General features: G+C 43.2%; 1 protein-coding gene across 1 annotated transcript; it reads left to right on the top strand.

Annotated features, from left to right (window-relative positions):
- The first annotated feature begins 1,469 nt into the window (after positions 1-1,469).
- LOC306941108 (ankyrin repeat and SOCS box protein 2-like) lies at positions 1,470-9,786 on the top strand. Its single transcript, XM_079526423.1, has 9 exons — positions 1,470-1,537; positions 3,357-3,854; positions 4,291-4,457; positions 4,844-4,999; positions 6,004-6,249; positions 6,487-6,658; positions 6,895-7,453; positions 8,906-9,059; positions 9,264-9,786. The coding sequence occupies exons 2-9, from the start codon at positions 3,358-3,360 to the stop codon at positions 9,416-9,418; spliced, it is 2,106 nt and encodes a 701-aa protein (XP_079382549.1). The 5' UTR covers positions 1,470-1,537; position 3,357; the 3' UTR covers positions 9,419-9,786.
- Positions 9,787-17,984: the final 8,198 nt, after the last annotated feature.

Genomic DNA, 17,984 nt, shown 5'->3' with positions numbered 1-17,984 from the left:
AGACACCCTGGAGGACCCCTGGGGGTCACCGGAGCCCGGGTTGAGATGCAGTGCATTGGGGGGCAGACCTTGTCCTCGATCGCCATCTGTGTGAACTGCTGCCTGCCAGCGTGCACGTGAGTGGAACAGTGCACGTGAAGCGGTGATCACAGCACATAGTGGAGAGAGCAGTCAGACGTAGAAGAAGTACTCTGTCTTTTACTTGAGTAAATGTAGCAGTATGTTGCTGGTGGGCAGAAACTCTTATCTCCATACTTTTTGGTGGGTTTTTTTGTGTAAATGAATGCCCCTACTTCACATTACAACGTCACACAAAAGCATAAAAAAAGTATCAGATCTGCAAGCTCAAACCGTGGGAGCAAAGCGACGCGTTTTGAGCTTGTAGATCTGTTATATGTGTGATGCTTTTGAATTTAAATCCCGAAAAGTAACCGTTTTGGACATAATGACTGTTTCCAGTGGTGGAAGAAGTACTCAGATGTTTAATTTAAGTAAAAGTATCAATAGTGCAATGTAGATATACTATATCAAAATGTACTTAAAGTACCAAAAGTAAAAGTATACTCATGTCTCATTTCAAGTTTTCAAGTGTATACAAATATTTTGAAAATAGCAGATCTACAAGCTCACAATGTGTCGCGATGCAACGCATGCTTGTGAGCTTGTGAAGCTGCTCACAAAAAGTTTACCTAACTTTGCTACTATAGCCTATACGGGGAAACCATGAACATGTTACTTTTTTTTTTACTCTTTGATTGCTCTTTCTTGCACTCTTTATTCTTTCTTTGTTTGCTGTGCTTGCTGTGTTTTTGTTGTTTTGAATGTTATGCTATTTATGCTGCTGCATTGTCTGATGGAAGCCAAACAAAAAATAATTCTACTCTTATGTACCTGTACACAATATGTAACAATAAAGTACAACCTTGAACCTTGTAGATCGGCTATTTTCAAATGGCCGAAATGTACATTGGGCTGAAATGGTTCATGTATGTTTTGTAATAATAACTGCAGTGGAGTAAAAGTACAATATGTGTCTCTGAGATCTAGTGGAGTAGAATTAAAAATAGTAAAAATTAAAATTGGAAGTAGAGTACTTAAGTAAATGTATTTGGTTACTAGGCCGATCCACCACTGGAGATTTCCAACCTTGGCATTTTATTTATTCATTTTAAATAGCTACAAGTTCACACATGGAGTGTTGATCACAGCAGATTTAAGTGCTGGCAGAAGTGTGTGTGTGTGTGTGTGTGTGTGTGTGTGTGTGTGTGTGTGTGTGTGTGTGTGTGTGTGTGTGTGTGTGTGTGTGTGTGTGTGTGTGTGTGTGTGTGTGTGTGTGTGTGTGTGTGTGTGTGCGCATGCAAAAAGTGGAACAGTGTGTGTGAATGAAGTGGCGATCCCAGCAGATTCCAGCAGTAAAGTATACCTCCCCTGACTGCATGGGAAGCTCATCATATCACAGTCATCAGAATGTATACAGCAGCTCTGTGTGGATGGAGAGCAGACTGCTACACTGCTGCATCTACACCAAACACTAGAGGTAGGTTCATCACACTGGGAGCATATTATACTACTACTAAACTAAAGCATGCTGGCGCTTTGTTTCATTCACCAGTGGTGGAAAAATGTACTCATCATTGCTGTCGGGGCAGAAACCTCTGTACTCCATATTCTAACTTTTATTTTATTTTTTCGCTAATTAATTCCCTACTTGATCATACCACAGCATCACACAAAAGCATACAAAGTAGCGGATCCACAAGATCTGCTACTTTTGCTCTGTCTTCAATGTTTGTGATTTGATTTCACACCTCTATCTTCAATGTTTGTGATTTGATTTCACACCTCTGTCTTCAATGTTTGTGATTTGATTTCACACCTTTGTCTTCAATGTTTGTGATTTCACACCTTTGTCTTCAATGTTTGTGATTTCACACCTCTGTCTTCAATGTTTGTGATTTCACACCTCTGTCTTCAATGTTTGTGATTTCACACTTCTGTCTTCAATGTTTGTGATTTGATTTCACACCTTTGTCTTCAATGTCTGATGATTTCACACCTCTGTCTTCAATGTTTATGATTTGATTTCACACCTTTGTCTTCAATGTTTGTGATTTGATTTCACACCTTTGTCTTCAATGTTTGTGATTTGATTTCACACCTTTGTCTTCAATGTTTGTGATTTCACACCTTTGTCTTCAATGTTTGTGATTTCACACCTCTGTCTTCAATGTTTGTGATTTGATTCCACACCTTTGTCTTCAATGTTTGTGATTTCACACCTCTGTCTTCAATGTTTGTGATTTGATTCCACACCTTTGTCTTCAATGTTTGTGATTTCACACCTCTGTCTTCAATGTTTGTGATTTCACACCTTTGTCTTCAATGTTTGTGATTTCACACCTCTGTCTTCAATGTTTGTGATTTGATTCCACACCTTTGTCTTCAATGTTTGTGATTTCACACCTCTGTCTTCAATGTTTGTGATTTGATTTCACACCTTTGTCTTCAATGTTTGTGATTTCACACCTCTGTCTTCAATGTTTATGATTTGATTTCACACCTTTGTCTTCAATGTTTGTGATTTGATTTCACACCTTTGTCTTCAATGTTTGTGATTTGATTTCACACCTTTGTCTTCAATGTTTGTGATTTGATTTCACACCTTTGTCTTCAATGTTTGTGATTTCACACCTTTGTCTTCAATGTTTGTGATTTCACACCTCTGTCTTCAATGTTTGTGATTTCACACCTCTGTCTTCAATGTTTGTGATTTCACACCTCTGTCTTCAATGTTTGTGATTTGATTTCACACCTTTGTCTTCAATGTCTGTGTTTACACACTTGTGTCTTCAATGTTTGTGATTACACAATGTTTGTGTTTACACACTTTTGTCTTCAATGTTTGTGATTACACAAACACTCAAAGCTGGACATAGAAGGGGCTAGCGCCCCTCAAAAACTTGAGTCACCAAAGGCCAAATCTTTACGAGTATCTCCCCAGCTAAATCTATGGTGTTGTGGTTGGGGTTGACACACGTGCACTCGACCAGATAAGCGCATGCACTGCTGAATGTTGGGTGATCAAGTGGATAACTAAGTATAATAATGAGTTATTAATTATACCCAAGTTTTTGGCCCCAGGTGAGGGAAGTGATAATAGGGCCAAGAGAGTGATTAGCTATATTCTGATTGGTCAGCTTCTGTAATCATACATCTTGTGATTGGTCATCTGCTATTATACAATGGTGGACACATTATACATGGTTGGACGGGAGTTGACAATCATGGGCATGTGTCAATCACAGGACAGGAATATCTGATTATTTCTGTGTTGTCTTGTTATTCTCCCTTATCAGCATGGCGATGGCCGGCCTTTCTGTGCCAGGAGCCTCTGGTCCATCGTTGGGGTTTGAGGACTATTCTATCTACACCAACCTGTCTGATGAGGAGCTGATCCAGATAGCCATCGAACGCAGCCTCTTCAGTGAAGACCACAATACAACTCCATCCACGGATACCAGACAAACTCCATGTCCGCCTAATCCAGAAGTCAGACAGCCCAGCACCCCACATCTTCACAGTACCAGCACTCAACCAGGCACCCCACACCTTCAGGGCACCAGCACTCAACCAGGCACCCCACACCTTCAGGGCACCAGCACTCAACCAGGCACCCCACACCTTCCCAGCACCAGCAGCGCTCAACCAGGCACCCCACACCTTCAGGGCACCAGCAATCAACCAGGCACCCAACACGATACCAGCACCAACGCTGAGCCCAGACCACTAAAAGATTACGTACATACCGCCCACTACAGTCCGCCCAATCCTCCAACCACAATGCGTGCCGACCGGTAGGTGCCTGACAGATACATTAATATGCACAGGGAGGGAAAAGGTGTCAGAGCGTCTGAAGCTCCAAGGGCACTCAGGGGAAAGAGTGGCCAATGGAATGGCAGGACAAATATAGTCTCACTTCAGTCATGCAAGTGTTAAAGATTGACATTTTGTAAGGGGCACTATTGACTCATTATGCACCGTCCATTGTCGAGACCCATACAATACGTACATTTTCACCAGTGATTTATTGGTGCAAGCAGGAATACCCCTTACATTTCAGTAGGGTTTCGCAGTGGCCCAGTGCTTGGGTCCTAACCAAAATAAATAAATACAAAATCTGAGAATCATAAGAGCTTCAGAGCAAGAGATCCATATAATCGTTCCATCGTCGGCATTAAGAGTCAGTGTGATGGTAAAACATTACAGTGTATGTGGTGTATTGTTTTCTAGGGTGGAGGATCCTCTGTTGGAAGCGATAAAGACTGGTGACGCCGACAGAGTCCGAAAGCTAGTTTACGTCGCAGGATGCAACCTGGTGTCCAGTAAGCCTGGCTGGCTGCCAATCCACCAGGCAGCCGCCTATGGCCAGGAAGCCTGTCTCAGAGTGCTGCTGACAGGTAACACAGACACCTGTTTTGTTTTTGTCCTGACAGACGTGGTTCTACTGCATTATCTTATATTAACGGGCGGCTGTGGCTCAGGAGGTAGAGCAGGTCGTCCAATGACCCCTGGGTCTGTTTGAATCCCGGCTCCTCCTGTCCACATGTCGAAGTGTCCTTGGGCAAGACACTGAAACGCTACATTGCCTCCAAAGTCTTGGTCGGTGTTTGCTTGCCACCATTGGTGTGTGAATGTGGGAATTAAGTGAGGGAAGTGAGGACCACCTCCCAACGTATGAATGAATGAACCATTGTAAAGCCAAAACCGCTTTGAGCACTTGAAAAAGCACTATAAAAATGCGATTCATTATCTCCTCTCTGTTTGTATGTCTCGTTTCCTCCAGCCCAGCCTGGTACGTTGAACGAGAAAGCATCAAAGAAACAGACGGCGTTGATGTTAGCGGTCAACGATGATCACGCAAGCTGTGTCCGTCTGCTGCTGGAGAGTGGAGCTGATCCTGAAATTGTGAATGAGGATAAAGATACTCCTCTCTATAGAGGTAAAACGCCATCATTTGTTAGTCATTGATAATGCAGAAATTAGCAGTGTTATGTCTATTCAGTGGTTCCCAACCCAACCCTGTTGGTTTTCTCTCTCCTATCGGGACTATACTACTGGTACGCAGAAACCAGTTGTGTATAACTGAACTGTAAATAACTGTAAATGAACAAGCTACGTGCTCAACTAAAAGTAAAAAGTATAATTCTTGAAGATGATTAGATAGTATATTGACTTCTGAGTAACGTTTTGTCTCGGAAGAAAGGCAGTATTTTCAAAACATTAGCCTCTGCAACGTCTGCATGTGACGCCCTGCAGGATTCGGATTTGGGTCTCCCTTGTGGAAAGCCAACATCCACTAGCTTAAAGGGGAATTCTCCTTTGGATGGGGAGATATATGGCTTTTGGTCATCATAGGCACGAAGCTCTGAGCCACTACTTCTACACATAGTAAGAAAGTATAGAGAGAAGAAAATACCAACATAGACTAATCATCTAATCACAGACAAACTGTACATCCCAATTCAACAGCAGTGTTGTTTTTGGCAGCACATTTCTATTTTAGTTTTAGTCCTATAGTCTCTTGAATAGTTTTCATTTAGTTTTAGTCAAATTTTAGTCACCCGGAATGTTTTAGCGTTAGTCTAATTTAGTTGACTAAATCTACAGTTCATTTAGTCGACTAAAATGTATTTTGGCGGGCCTTGATGCCGTCGTAATGGCTGTTTTTACACTATTTTCACCAGGCAAACAAGTGTAAAATGACTTATACTGGATCTCTTGTCCACTAGTCCCTTCCTGACATTTTAGTCTCAGTTTTTATTTTTTGACGAAATTGTCAGTATATTTAGTCATCGTAGCTTAGTTTTCATTTAGTTTCCATTTAGCTTTCCTCAGTGAAAAAAGGTAGTCGACGAACATTTTTCGACTTAGTTTTAGTCGACGAAATCAAACACTGTTCAACAGAAGCTATACGTTTAACCAAACAGTGTGTGTTCTCCCCAGCATGTGAGAAGAACAACACGGAGCTGGTGGCTATTTTGTTAAGCCACGGCGCAGCAGTCAACACCCCATGTATCAATGCACATACAGCGCTGCATGTAGCTGTTTCTCAGAACAACGTGGAGATCTGTGAGATGTTGGTCGACGCCGGAGCCAAAATCAGTGCGACTAGCAACTTTGGAATGACTCCTCTGTCCACTGCTGCTCTGAGTGGAAGTTTTGATACGCTACGCTTCCTTCTCAAACACGGTAGGTATACATGACACACCCTAGTACTGCTGGTTTTATATCCTCCTAGGATCTACAGTGGGGTTCTTTTCGTCTCTTCCTCAGAGGTTTTGAAAGGTACCTTTGCCTGAAAGGTACTTGTATAGTACTCCTGGTTTTATATCCTACTATAGGACCAGAGGTCGTATCATATAGGTTGTTGGTCAGAGGGGAAGACAGGCAGACCGACAGACTGAATATGTTCTACTGTGTGTCCAGGTGCTGATATTAACGGTGCTGCAGCTGACGGTGCAACGCCGCTCTATGAAGCGTGCAAGAATGGTCATGTGTCCACCGTGGAGGTGCTCCTGTCTCTAAAAGCAGACGTCAACAGATCCACCAAGTCTGGTCTTCTGCCCATCCATGTGGCTGTGCAGAATTCTCACTCATGGTCAGAACACTTCTCTGGTTACAATCAATCCCTATATATGTTCCCCAGGTACTATGTTCCCCGGGTTGTTGTAAGCGTGGAACGAATAACCTTTTTTGCGTGGTGGGATAACATAAAACCTATACATATAGGTACGGTCCCCAATCAATCACTTACCTTCTGCTATGAAGTTGATTTACAGTAATGAAAAACACATGTGTTCCTGTGGTTTTAATGTCTACTTAACGTTCCTTCAGTATCGTGACCCTGCTGATTCCCGTCACCTGCCGGAACAGAATCATGAGAAGCGGCGTCAGTCCGCTGCACATCGCCGCAGAGCACAACCGCAATAACATCATGGAACTTCTCCTGGAGGTGGGATTCGACCCCGACTTCCAGCTTTCTATAAAGCGACGTAAGATGTACGAGGACAAACGCAGCACGGCGCTCTACTTCTCCGTCTACAACAGCAACCTGGAGGCCACTGAGATGCTGCTGGAGGCTGGAGCCAACCCCAACCTGGACCTGTTCAACCCCCTGCTGGTTGCCGTCAGGAGAGGTTCTATAGAGATGGCGTCCCTCCTCCTGAAGTACGGAGCTGACGTGAATGCCTACATGTCCACCCAGCCCTCTGCGTTTGCCTCTGCGGTGCTCCTTAGCATGGACCAGCTCCCCATGCTCAAACTGCTGCTGGACCACGGCTGCAACGCTCGCTCCTGTTTCACCTGCGTTTATGGCAGCAAGCCTCATCCTACACAAACACACAGTGAAGAGCGGAGGAACTGGAACCGTGATGCTCCATGGAGCCGTCTCCAGGTGAGACCACTGTTATGTTTATTATATATTATATGGTGGAGACATTTCTGGCCTCCTTAGAGCTCTGCAAAGCGTGGGCTTCTAGCAACAGGGATCTAGTTTTTTGGCCCAATTATGATTACCTCAGTTTTGTCATTGTTCAACTTCGTCATTGAAAATCTTCGACATCCAAGATTTTATGCCATTTTATGGCAGAGACAATCTATTAGTGGGGTGAGTGAGACTGGGTTTAATGTAATGGGCCAATGGATACATTTGAGCATCATCGGCATAGAAATGAAAAGAGATGTTGATAGAGTAACGGACCAAGAATGGAGGACACATTCCCAACCGCGAAAGTTCTGTCACTTAAATATTACTTAAACTACTTAAGTGCTGGGCTAGTCACACCCACCCAATTTTCCAGACAATCGATTAAAATATTGTGGTCAATTGTGTCAAATGCGGCCGAAAGATCTAACAGCACCAACACTTTTTGTCCAAACAACTTGCTCTCTAAGGGGCCTGAAAAATAATGTGTTGTGCTGTTCCCCCCCCTCTATCTGAAACGTTTTCTAAATATGAAATTAGTCATCGTCATGAATCCCTGACGTTAATTTGTATTTATTTATTTTTGCTCTAAATAGACCACTCTCTCAAGTTTTTCACACCTCCAGACCACCTGGAGAGGATGAATACGATAATTTGCATTTCACTGTCATCTCGGAACCTGGCAAATTGATTTCTACCCTATAAATAAAGATGACAACTGTGTTTATAATAACTAACCTAACCTCTAAATGTTGTGTCAGTCAAAAGATTTAAAAAAAACATTGCTGTCCATCTTTTGTAAACTTTGTGCTGGCAGCGGTCAACAACTTGCTTGCTTTCAACAACAAGGCCTCTCTCGGTAAAATCCTCAATGTTCATGTCTCCAAGTAATAGTTCCAGGCACTTCCGCATAAGCGGAAGTGCCTTTTAGATCAGGTATATTAACTACAGTGTGGTAGTGTGCATGTATAGTCAAAGAAACCTTGTACGAGGGCTCCTGTTAAGGTCTTCAAGGTTTTTTTTGTTGACCAGTGAGGAGATCCAGTAAAGGAATCTTGTTCTTTGGTTGACTTTTTTGATTACGTTGGTGGCCACTTTATCACCGGAAAGATTGGCCTCCAGGTTGGAACCTAGGTACTGTAGGTAATTTCATCTTTACGTGTGGACGAGTGTCCTCACCATAACAGTGTTCTTTCTACTGACTTGTCCCTAGTAAATAGCGGTCCATTATTTATATCAATGAACAGAAGAAACTTCTTGTTTACAGAACATATATCCATACAAACGTCGGAAAGGCATGGTTCTCTGGATACATTCTTCTGACGTTTAAAGAGAGACATAGTTTGTATGCACAGCATGGTCTGGTATCATCATCTCGTCAAACGTCAGTTGTGACTCAGCTTGCTTTTCTATCCTGTGTAGTTCTGTGAGGCTGTGTCCAAGCCGTCCATCAGTCACTTGGTGGGACCTCTCATTTATCTGCTGTTAAACTACGTCAGCCACGTCAGGCTGTGTTCCAGACTGATGGAACATCTGGTCTCTTCTCCACTCTGGACCGAAATCAAGATCAATGCAGGTACGTTTATTATTTGGTCTCCAATGAAACAGCTGGTCCACGTGGTGCTGGAGATGGTCTTGGTCACGTGTGTGTGTGTGTGTGTGTGTGTGTGTGTGTGTGTGTGTGTGTGTGTGTGTGTGTGTGTGTGTGTGTGTGTGTGTGTGTGTGTGTGTGTGTGTGTGTGTGTGTGCGTGCGTGCGTGCGTGCGTGCGTGCGTTACAGTGCCTCCTCATCCTCTCATGCAGCTGTGCAGACTGAGGATCAGACATCTGGTTGGTGCTGGCAGGTTAAAGCTCCTCAGGGATTTAGATCTTCCTTTCAGACTCATCAAGTTTCTCTGCTATGAAGTGGACTGTTCACTGGACCTTGACATGTAAACAGACGGATGGATTAGACCACTGGTTACTCAAAGATCTCTGCCCACTGGAACGTCTGGGGAAATCATTATCTGATGTCATGTGATCATGTGATATGACCTGATGAAGAACCACATCAGGATCAAAACGTTGTCAGCTAAATAAACATGTTTTTGTATAGCGGATTTGAATGTTATCAACCCATATAAAACAGTATGTTACTTATCAAGCCCATTTAATGGAGCCAGTAGGCTCTACTGGAGCAGAGACGTTTTGTTGGTCGCATTGTCCGACTACTACTAACCCTAAATTTAACCCTAACTCTAACCCTAACCTCTGCAGTCTTAACCAGCCACGTAAGAACCCTAACAATATCCTCAGTCTTAAAAGGCCACGTAAGTCAGTTTCACGATGTTTTCTAGTTTTCGGCAGCAGTAATTTCACTTTCCTAATCGCAGGCAGTAGACTCCAGTAGAGCCTACTTGCTCCATTGCATGGTCTTGATGAGTAACCTACTGGCGATTATGGGTTGATACTGATAGCATTCGAAGTGGGTGTTTTGTATTTGCTTTGGTGTGCGGGCTCTACCCTTTTTCAACATTGATCTTTATTGTTAAAATGTATATTTAATAAACATATTTGTACATCTGTGAAAAGAATGAAAAACAAAAAAAACAAGTTAATCCTGGTCCTTTTATTTATTGTCTAATTACAGAGGAGTATAATTACCTACTGTTTTCCATAGAAATGGTCTGTTCTCCGTAATATGGTTGTCTTGTTGTATGGTGGGAAGAAAGAGAGTAATATGTAGCAGAGCTTCAACACCAATAACAGCATAGGAGTCCGTTGCTCTCCCCATGTCCCCCATATATGGGGACTAGGTTGGCGGAGGGTGTGTAGAGCTCAGGATCACATTAGATAATTGACACAGGGGTGAAAAATGGGTTACAAATTCGTGGGATAAAAAAAAGTAAAAAAAAAAAAAAGAAAAAGTATCAATGCTGCAATGTAGCTATAAGTAAGTAGCCTTGCTGAGCCATGGGGCCCATAGGGCAGGAGCATATCTCCTGTTTCTGTAGTGTGAGGCAGCTTGATGTAAAAGTACGTCGCCTGCAGTTGAGATGGACAGACGTGTTTCGTCTCGCTCCTGCGCCAAGTCACAGAATGTTGACAAAAAAGCGCATTTTCTCGCTCATTTTCTTTTCATACTCCTGTGGATTATGGATTTCTACTCCAATTCACCCTGGTTCTACCATCACGTGGATATGAGGAAAAGTGATTACGAGAACAACACCAGCGTAAACAACGAAGAACACAGCACGTTCTATCTCCTCGGCAACAACAACAATGGATCGACCGGTAAACATCTCGGGCACGGCGCGGCTGGAATCCACGCACTGTTAACCTGCAATCCGGCCAAAAGAAACAAACCCCTACTTGGCAAGATCGACAGACGCCTGTTCTGTTGTATATTCTTGTTAATGGCAGGAGACATCCAACCCAATCCTGGTCCTGTACTCACTAGACTTCAGGCGAAGAAACAAACTTGCAGCCTGATGAACACGGACGCAAGGACAACAAAGGAGACGGTCGCGGCCACACAGCCAACTCAAGGTACAGGCACGGAGCCGCCTTGGGGACCCATCGCAAGGACAACACATGAGACGGTCACGGCCACACAGCCAACTCAAGATACGGGCACGGAGCCGCCTTGGGGACCCATCGCAAGGACAACGCATGAGACGGTCACGGCCACACAGCCAACTCAAGGTACGGGCACGGAGCCGTCTTGGGGACCCAACGCAGATCCTCCAAGGCAATCAAACAAAGGAACGGAGCTGAACGTGAATCTTCCCCCCCCCACCCCCACCCCCACCGAGGACGCCCGCTCCCTTCCCCCTATTCAACCCATGGCTACTAACAAAGACAATGGACCTGATCAACTCTTCTCAATTGCTGACATCAACAAATCAATCCTCAACAACAATGGTATTCATCTTTTTCATCTCAATGTAAACAGCCTTTATTCCAAACTGGCCGAAATTAGAGAATTATTCCTTACCGGCAAGGCAAACATTTTGTGTTTTTCTGAGACCAAACTAGATGAATCCATCAGGGACGCTGAGATTGAAATTGAGAACTATTCTTTGATCAGAAACTACAGAAACAGGCATGGTGGTGGCGTGTGTATGTATATTCATAAAGACACTGAATATGTTACTCGTACTGACTTACAGCATGATGAAATTGAAACTGTGTGGGTTGAATTAATTTTCAAAAAGGCTAAATCGGTATTAGTGGGCACCGTCTACAGACCGCCTGACCAACATGGGTTCTATGATATACTTGAGGGGTGCTTAGCTGAGGAGGAATGTGTAGAGAAAATCCTGATTGGCGATTACAACACAGACATGCAACGTAAGGAAGCACCTGTGTTTAAGTCATTCAGTAAGTTCTGTGATCTACATAGTGTCAGTCAGCTAATTACCCAACCCACTAGAGTGTGTAATTCTACTCAAACTGTCATTGATCTCATTCTGTCCTCGGACAAATCCAGAATCTCCAAGAAAGGGGTTATTGTATGTGGGCTTAGTGATCATTTTATGATATTCTGTACCCGCAAAATACAAAAACTTAAGACCGGCTGCCACAAAACAGTCATATCAAGGGACCTCAAAACCTACTCTAGTGAGGTTTTTAACCAAGTATTGGAGAGTCTGGATTGGTCCGATGAGCTTAAAAGCACACTTGTCGAAGAAGCTTGGCTTGGCTTCAAAACCAAATTTACATCAGTACTGAACAACATGGCTCCTTTGAGAACCACCAGGGGCAAAACCCGCTCGGAACCATGGATGAATTCGGACATACTGGCTGCAATGAAAGCCAGAGACAAAAAATGCTCTGAATTTCTAAAATGCAAGTCAAAGCAAGCCAAGCGCTTCGACAGTGTTCGCCAAGCTCGTTTGAACAACCTAAATACCCAACGAATCAAGCTAAGAAACAATGTAACTGCCATGACCAAATCAGCTAAAAGTAACTTCATTAATGATAAAGCTCAGGAAAACAAAAACAATCATCATGAGCTCTGGAAGCTACTAAACAATCAACTAGGCTATGGTCAGAAACTAAAAACCAGATTTTCAAACATAAACATCAAATCGGACAACACTCTCATCACTGACAACCTTGATGTGGCCAACTACTTGAATATCTTCTTTACAAACATAGCAACAACTCTGGTTAACAAACTGCCCTCCCACTCTGGGCTCTTTGGTGTAGAGCACATTACAACCTTCTACAGAAACCTAGGTGTTTGTAAAGACGATTTTAAACTAGTTATGGTAACAACTGATGAGGTAATTAAGAAACTGAGTGCCCTCCAACCCCACAAGGCCACAGGCCATGACAACATTCCCTCCAAATTTCTCAGAGACTCAGCCATCTCTATAGCTCCAATCATCACCCACATAGTAAACCTCTCCATCAAACAGGGACAGGTCCCCCAAGATTTCAAACTGGCCAAAGTAACCCCCTTGCACAAGAAAGGGAGTAAATTAGACCCCGGCAACTACCGCCCTATTTCTATTCTTAGTTCCATCTCGAAAGTGATGGAAAAAATAGTCTATGAACAGGTTGAAAAGTATCTTGCCACTAATAAATTATTGTACGAGTTCCAATCTGGCTTCAGAACATCCCACTCCACTGACACATGCCTTCTCTATTTGAGCGACCACATCAAACAAGAGGTGGACGCTGGCAAATACTGCGGCATGGTCATGCTGGACCTCCAAAAGGCTTTTGACACCGTGAACCACTCCATACTGGTTAACAAGCTAAAAGCAATTGGTTTCGATAGCACATCAGTGAGCTGGATGCAATCCTACCTGGAGGGGAGAGAACAGATGGTGGAAGTGAACGGAACACTGTCCCCCCCCCTCCCAGTGAGCTGTGGCGTTCCACAAGGAAGCATACTAGGACCTCTACTGTTCCTAATATATGTAAACGACATGACTTCAGCTTGTGACTGCAACTTGTTCCTGTTCGCAGATGACTCAGCACTGCTGGTCTCGGACAGGGACAAACTGCAGGTTGAAAATGCCCTCAGCTCTGAACTCGGTAGAATCTGCACCTGGCTCGCTGATAACAAACTATCTTTACACCTGGGAAAAACTGAATCCATTCTCTTTGGCTCTATTAGTAATCTCAGCAAGGCAAATGGCTTCTTGGTTAGAGTGGGTGACAATGTTATCACACGTAAAGAGGAAATTACCTACCTAGGTTCCATCCTGGAGGCTAATCTTTCCGGTGATAAAATGGCCACCAACGTAATCAAAAAAGTCAACCATAGAACAAGATTCCTCTACAGGATCTCCTCACTGGTCAACAAAAACACCTTGAAGACCTTAACAGGAGCCCTTGTACAGGGTTTCTTTGACTATGCATGCACCTCCTGGTACCACAGCACCTCAAAGGCCCTTAAAACCAGGCTCCAGACTTCCCAAAACAAACTGGTCAGGCTCCTACTTGATCTAGCCCCCCGAACCCACCTCACCCCTGCCCACTTCGACAGGCTGGAATGGCTTAGGGTCGACGACAGAGTACAGCATCTTGCAATGGGTCTGGTCCACAAGATTCGATACACCACCAAGATACCCATGTACCTGTCTAGATACTTCCTTAATGTTAACGAAGTCCACACCCACAACACCAGAGGGAGTGCAACGAACCATGTACAACCCAGATTCGGCACAAACAAGGGACTAAATTCTTTTCGCTCCTATGCCACCAAAATGTGGAACACCCTACCAACTGTCATTAAGACATGCGAATCCCTTGACTCCTTCAAAACCGCTCTCAAAGGGCACCTACGGATGGCTGCAATTCGAAACTGGCCCCCGTAAAATCTGAATCCCCCCCCACCGCCCCCCCCTTTTTCCCCTCACTGTATATATTTCTTTTCCCTTTTTACCTCCTTTATGATGAATTCCTGTTCTGTCTATAGAAGTGTCTATTTGTACGTCTCTAAATGTTTTGATGATTTGAACATGGTGGACCCTATTGGAAACAAGTGTAATGCTTAATTGGGTCGTCCACTCACAGTTAACAGCCTTTGTATTGAGTTTGTGCTTGAAATGTACTGTAATTCTGCAAACTGTTAATAAATTCTTCAATCAATCAATCAAACCCCCTGGACATGACACTAGTATGTCACAGGGACTTACCCCCAAACCAACCCTACAAATGTCGGAAAGGCATGGTTCTCTGGATACATTCTTCTAACGTTTAAAGAGAGACATAGTTTGTATGCACAGCATGGTCTGGTATCATCATATCGTCAAACATCAGTTGTGACTCTCTGTCCTGTGTAGTTCTGTGAGGCTGTGTCCAAGCCGTCCATCAGTCACTTGGTGGGACAATGTAGCTATAAGTAAATAGCCTTGCTGAGCCATGGGGCCCATAGGGCAGGAGCCTATCTCCTGTTTCTGTAGTGTGAGGCAGCTTGATGTACAAGTACACCCCCTGGACATGACACTAGTATGTCACAGGGACTTACCCCCAAACCAACCCTTGATGCTGAGTGTCAAGCAGGGAGGCACTGGGTCACATTTTTAGAGTCTTTGGTATGACCCGGCCGGGAATTGAACCCCGACCTCCCAGTCTCAGGGCGGACACTCTAACCACAAGGTCACTGAGTTGGTATAGATATACTATATAAAAATGTACTTAAAGTACCAAAAGTAAAAGTACTCATGTCTCATTTCAAGTTTTCAAATGTATACAAATATTTTGCAGATATACAAGCTCACAATGTGTCGCGATGCAACGCATGCTTGTGAGCTTGTGAAGCTGTTCACAAAATGTTTACCTAACTTTGCTACTAGCATATATACGGGGAACATGAACATATGTTACTTTTGTTTTTACTCTTTCATTGCTCTTTCTTGCACTCTTTATTCTTTGTTTGCTGTGCTTGCTGTGTTTTTGTTGTTTTGAATGTTATGCTATCTATGCTTAGTTTAGTTTAGTTTATTTGATGCTACTGCATTGTCTGATGGAAGCCAAACAAAAATTTGTTCTACTCTTATGTACCTGTGTACACAATATGTAACAATAAAGTACAACCTTGAACCTTGAGCTTGTACTGTAGATCGGCTATTTTAAAATGGCCGAAATGTGCATTGGGCTGAAATGGTTCATGTATGTTTTGTAATAATAACCCACAAATCTACTACAGTAGCAACTAAAGTTTTCAAATAACTGCAATGGAGTATGTGTCTCTGAGATCTAGTGAAGTAGAATTAAAAGTAGGAAAAAATAAAATTGGAAGTATAGGCCTACTTAAGTAAATGTATTTGGTTACTAGGCCGATCCACCACTGGAGATTTCCAACCTTGGCATTTTATTTATTAATTTTGTATCACATGTGGAGTGTTGATCACAGCAGATTTAAGTGCTGGCAGAGGTTGTGTGTGTGTGTGTGTGTGTGTGTGTGCGTGCGTGCGTGCGTGCGTGCGTGCGTGCGTACGTGCGTGCGTGCGTGCGTACAGTGCGTGTGTATGAAGTGGCGATCCCAGCAGATTCCAGCAGTAAAGTATACCTCCCCTGACTGCATGGGAAGCTCATCATATTCATCAGAATGTATACAGCAGCTCTGTGTGGATGGAGAGCAGACTGCTACACTGCTGCATCTACACCAAACACTAGAGGTAGGTTCATCACACTGGGAGCATATTATACTACTACTAAACTAAAGCATGCTGTCGCTGTGTTTCATTCACCAGCGGTGGAGAAATGTACTCATGTCGCCCTGGGGGCGACAGCAATTTTGAATTTGAAAAAAAGTATGTTTTTTTTTGTTTGTTATTTTGTTAAAGCTCTATATTGTGATAGTAATGCTATAGTGTTTGTGTTTGTTCAATAACAGTATTAAATAGCATACTGTGATGGCAATCAGAGTGTTTGTTCAGTAACAGTGTGAAATAGCTCTACGTACATTGTGACAGTAATCATTGCTATGGTGTTCAGTGACAGTGTGAAATAGCTCTACGTACATTGTGACAGTAATCATTGCTATGGTGTTCAGTGACAGTGTGAAATAGCTCTACGTACATTGTGACAGTAATCATTGCTATGGTGTTCAGTGACAGTGTGAAATAGCTCTACGTACATTGTGACAGTAATCATTGCTATGGTGTTCAGTGACAGTGTGAAATAGCTCTACGTACATTGTGACAGTAATCACTGCTATGGTGTTCAGTGACAGTGTGAAATAGCTCTACTGTACATTGTGACAGTAATCATTGCTATGGTGTTCAGTGACAGTGTGAAATAGCTCTACTGTACATTGTGACAGTAATCATTGCTATGGTGTTCAGTGACAGTATGCGTATCTTGTACTAGGACAACACTGTCCTCAGAGGATTCTGTGACACAGTAGCAGGCTATTGCATATAGCAGGATATGTTTTTCTTTTTGTATATAAAGAGTCTATACAAAGTGGTGGCATCCTACAACGGTTCTGGGCCTCTGTTTGACACTTGGTTGAATAGAGATGTCGTAACAAACTTGGCTGTAGTGTGGATGGTTTGGTAGAAGATTTTATCTGAATGTAAAGACAATTGTGCATACTGTCTTTTGTGATTTGAGTCATTGCAGATAATACATAATTATTGTAGGCTTACATTTCTGTGGAGGGAGCATGTACAAAAAACACAAAAATCCCATTGAAAAGCATACCGACCTATTTAATATTAAATTAAGTAAAAACCGACCACTTGGGGGCGAGCCCAACTCTTTTGTGGCGTTTTTTGAAAACGTTATGCCCACCAAATCATGCCGGCCAATCAGAATTTGCGTCCTCACTTTTGTCGTCAATGTTTGTGTTTACACACCTTTGTCTTCAATGTTTGACTGTTTTTTGATTACACAAACACTCAAAGATGGACATAGAAGGGGCTAGCACCCCTCAAAAACTTGAGTCACCAAAGGCCAATTTTTTACGAGTATCTCCCCAGCTAAATCTATGGTGTTGTGGTTGGGGTTGACACACCTGCACTCGACCAGATAAGCGCATGCACTGCTGAATGATGGGTGATCAAGTGGATAACTAAGTATAATAATTAGTTATTATTATTATTAATAGGGCCAAGAGAGTGATTCGCTATATTCTGATTGGTCGGCTTCTGTAATCATACATCTTGATTGGTCATCTGCTATTATACAATGGTGGACACATTATACATGGTTGGACGGCAGTTGACAATCATGGGCATGTGTCAATCACAGGACAGGAATATCTGATTATTTCTGTGTTGTCTTGTTATTCTCCCTTATCAGCATGGCGATGGCCGGCCTTTCTGTGCCAGGAGCCTCTGGTTCATCGTTGGGGTTTGAGGACTATTCTATCTACACCAACCTGTCTGATGAGGAGCTGATCCAGATAGCCATCGAACGCAGCCTCTTCAGTGAAGACCACAATACAACTCCATCCACAGATACCAGACAAACTCCATGTCCGCCTAATCCAGAAGTCAGACAGCCGAGCACCCCACATCTTCACAGTACCAGCACTCAACCAGGCACCCCA

The sequence above is a fragment of the Electrona antarctica genome (genome assembly GCF_951216825.1).
Source record: "Electrona antarctica genome assembly, chromosome: 17".
NCBI lineage: Eukaryota > Metazoa > Chordata > Actinopteri > Myctophiformes > Myctophidae > Electrona > Electrona antarctica.
The sequence above is the reverse complement of the archived record's forward strand: the minus strand, read 5'-3'. Positions and strand labels throughout refer to the sequence as shown.

What these genes read in the sequence shown, in the direction of transcription:
- LOC306941108 (XM_079526423.1), top strand. Translation starts at nt 3,358, where the DNA reads ATGGCGATGGCCGGCCTTTCTGTGCCAGGAGCCTCTGGTCCATCGTTG. An exon ending in ACCACAATGCGTGCCGACCG is followed by an intron (nt 3,855 to 4,290) that starts GTAGGTGCCTGA and finishes ATTGTTTTCTAG; the next exon opens with GGTGGAGGATCCTCTGTTGG. An exon ending in GTGCAGAATTCTCACTCATG is followed by an intron (nt 6,659 to 6,894) that starts GTCAGAACACTT and finishes ACGTTCCTTCAG; the next exon opens with TATCGTGACCCTGCTGATTC.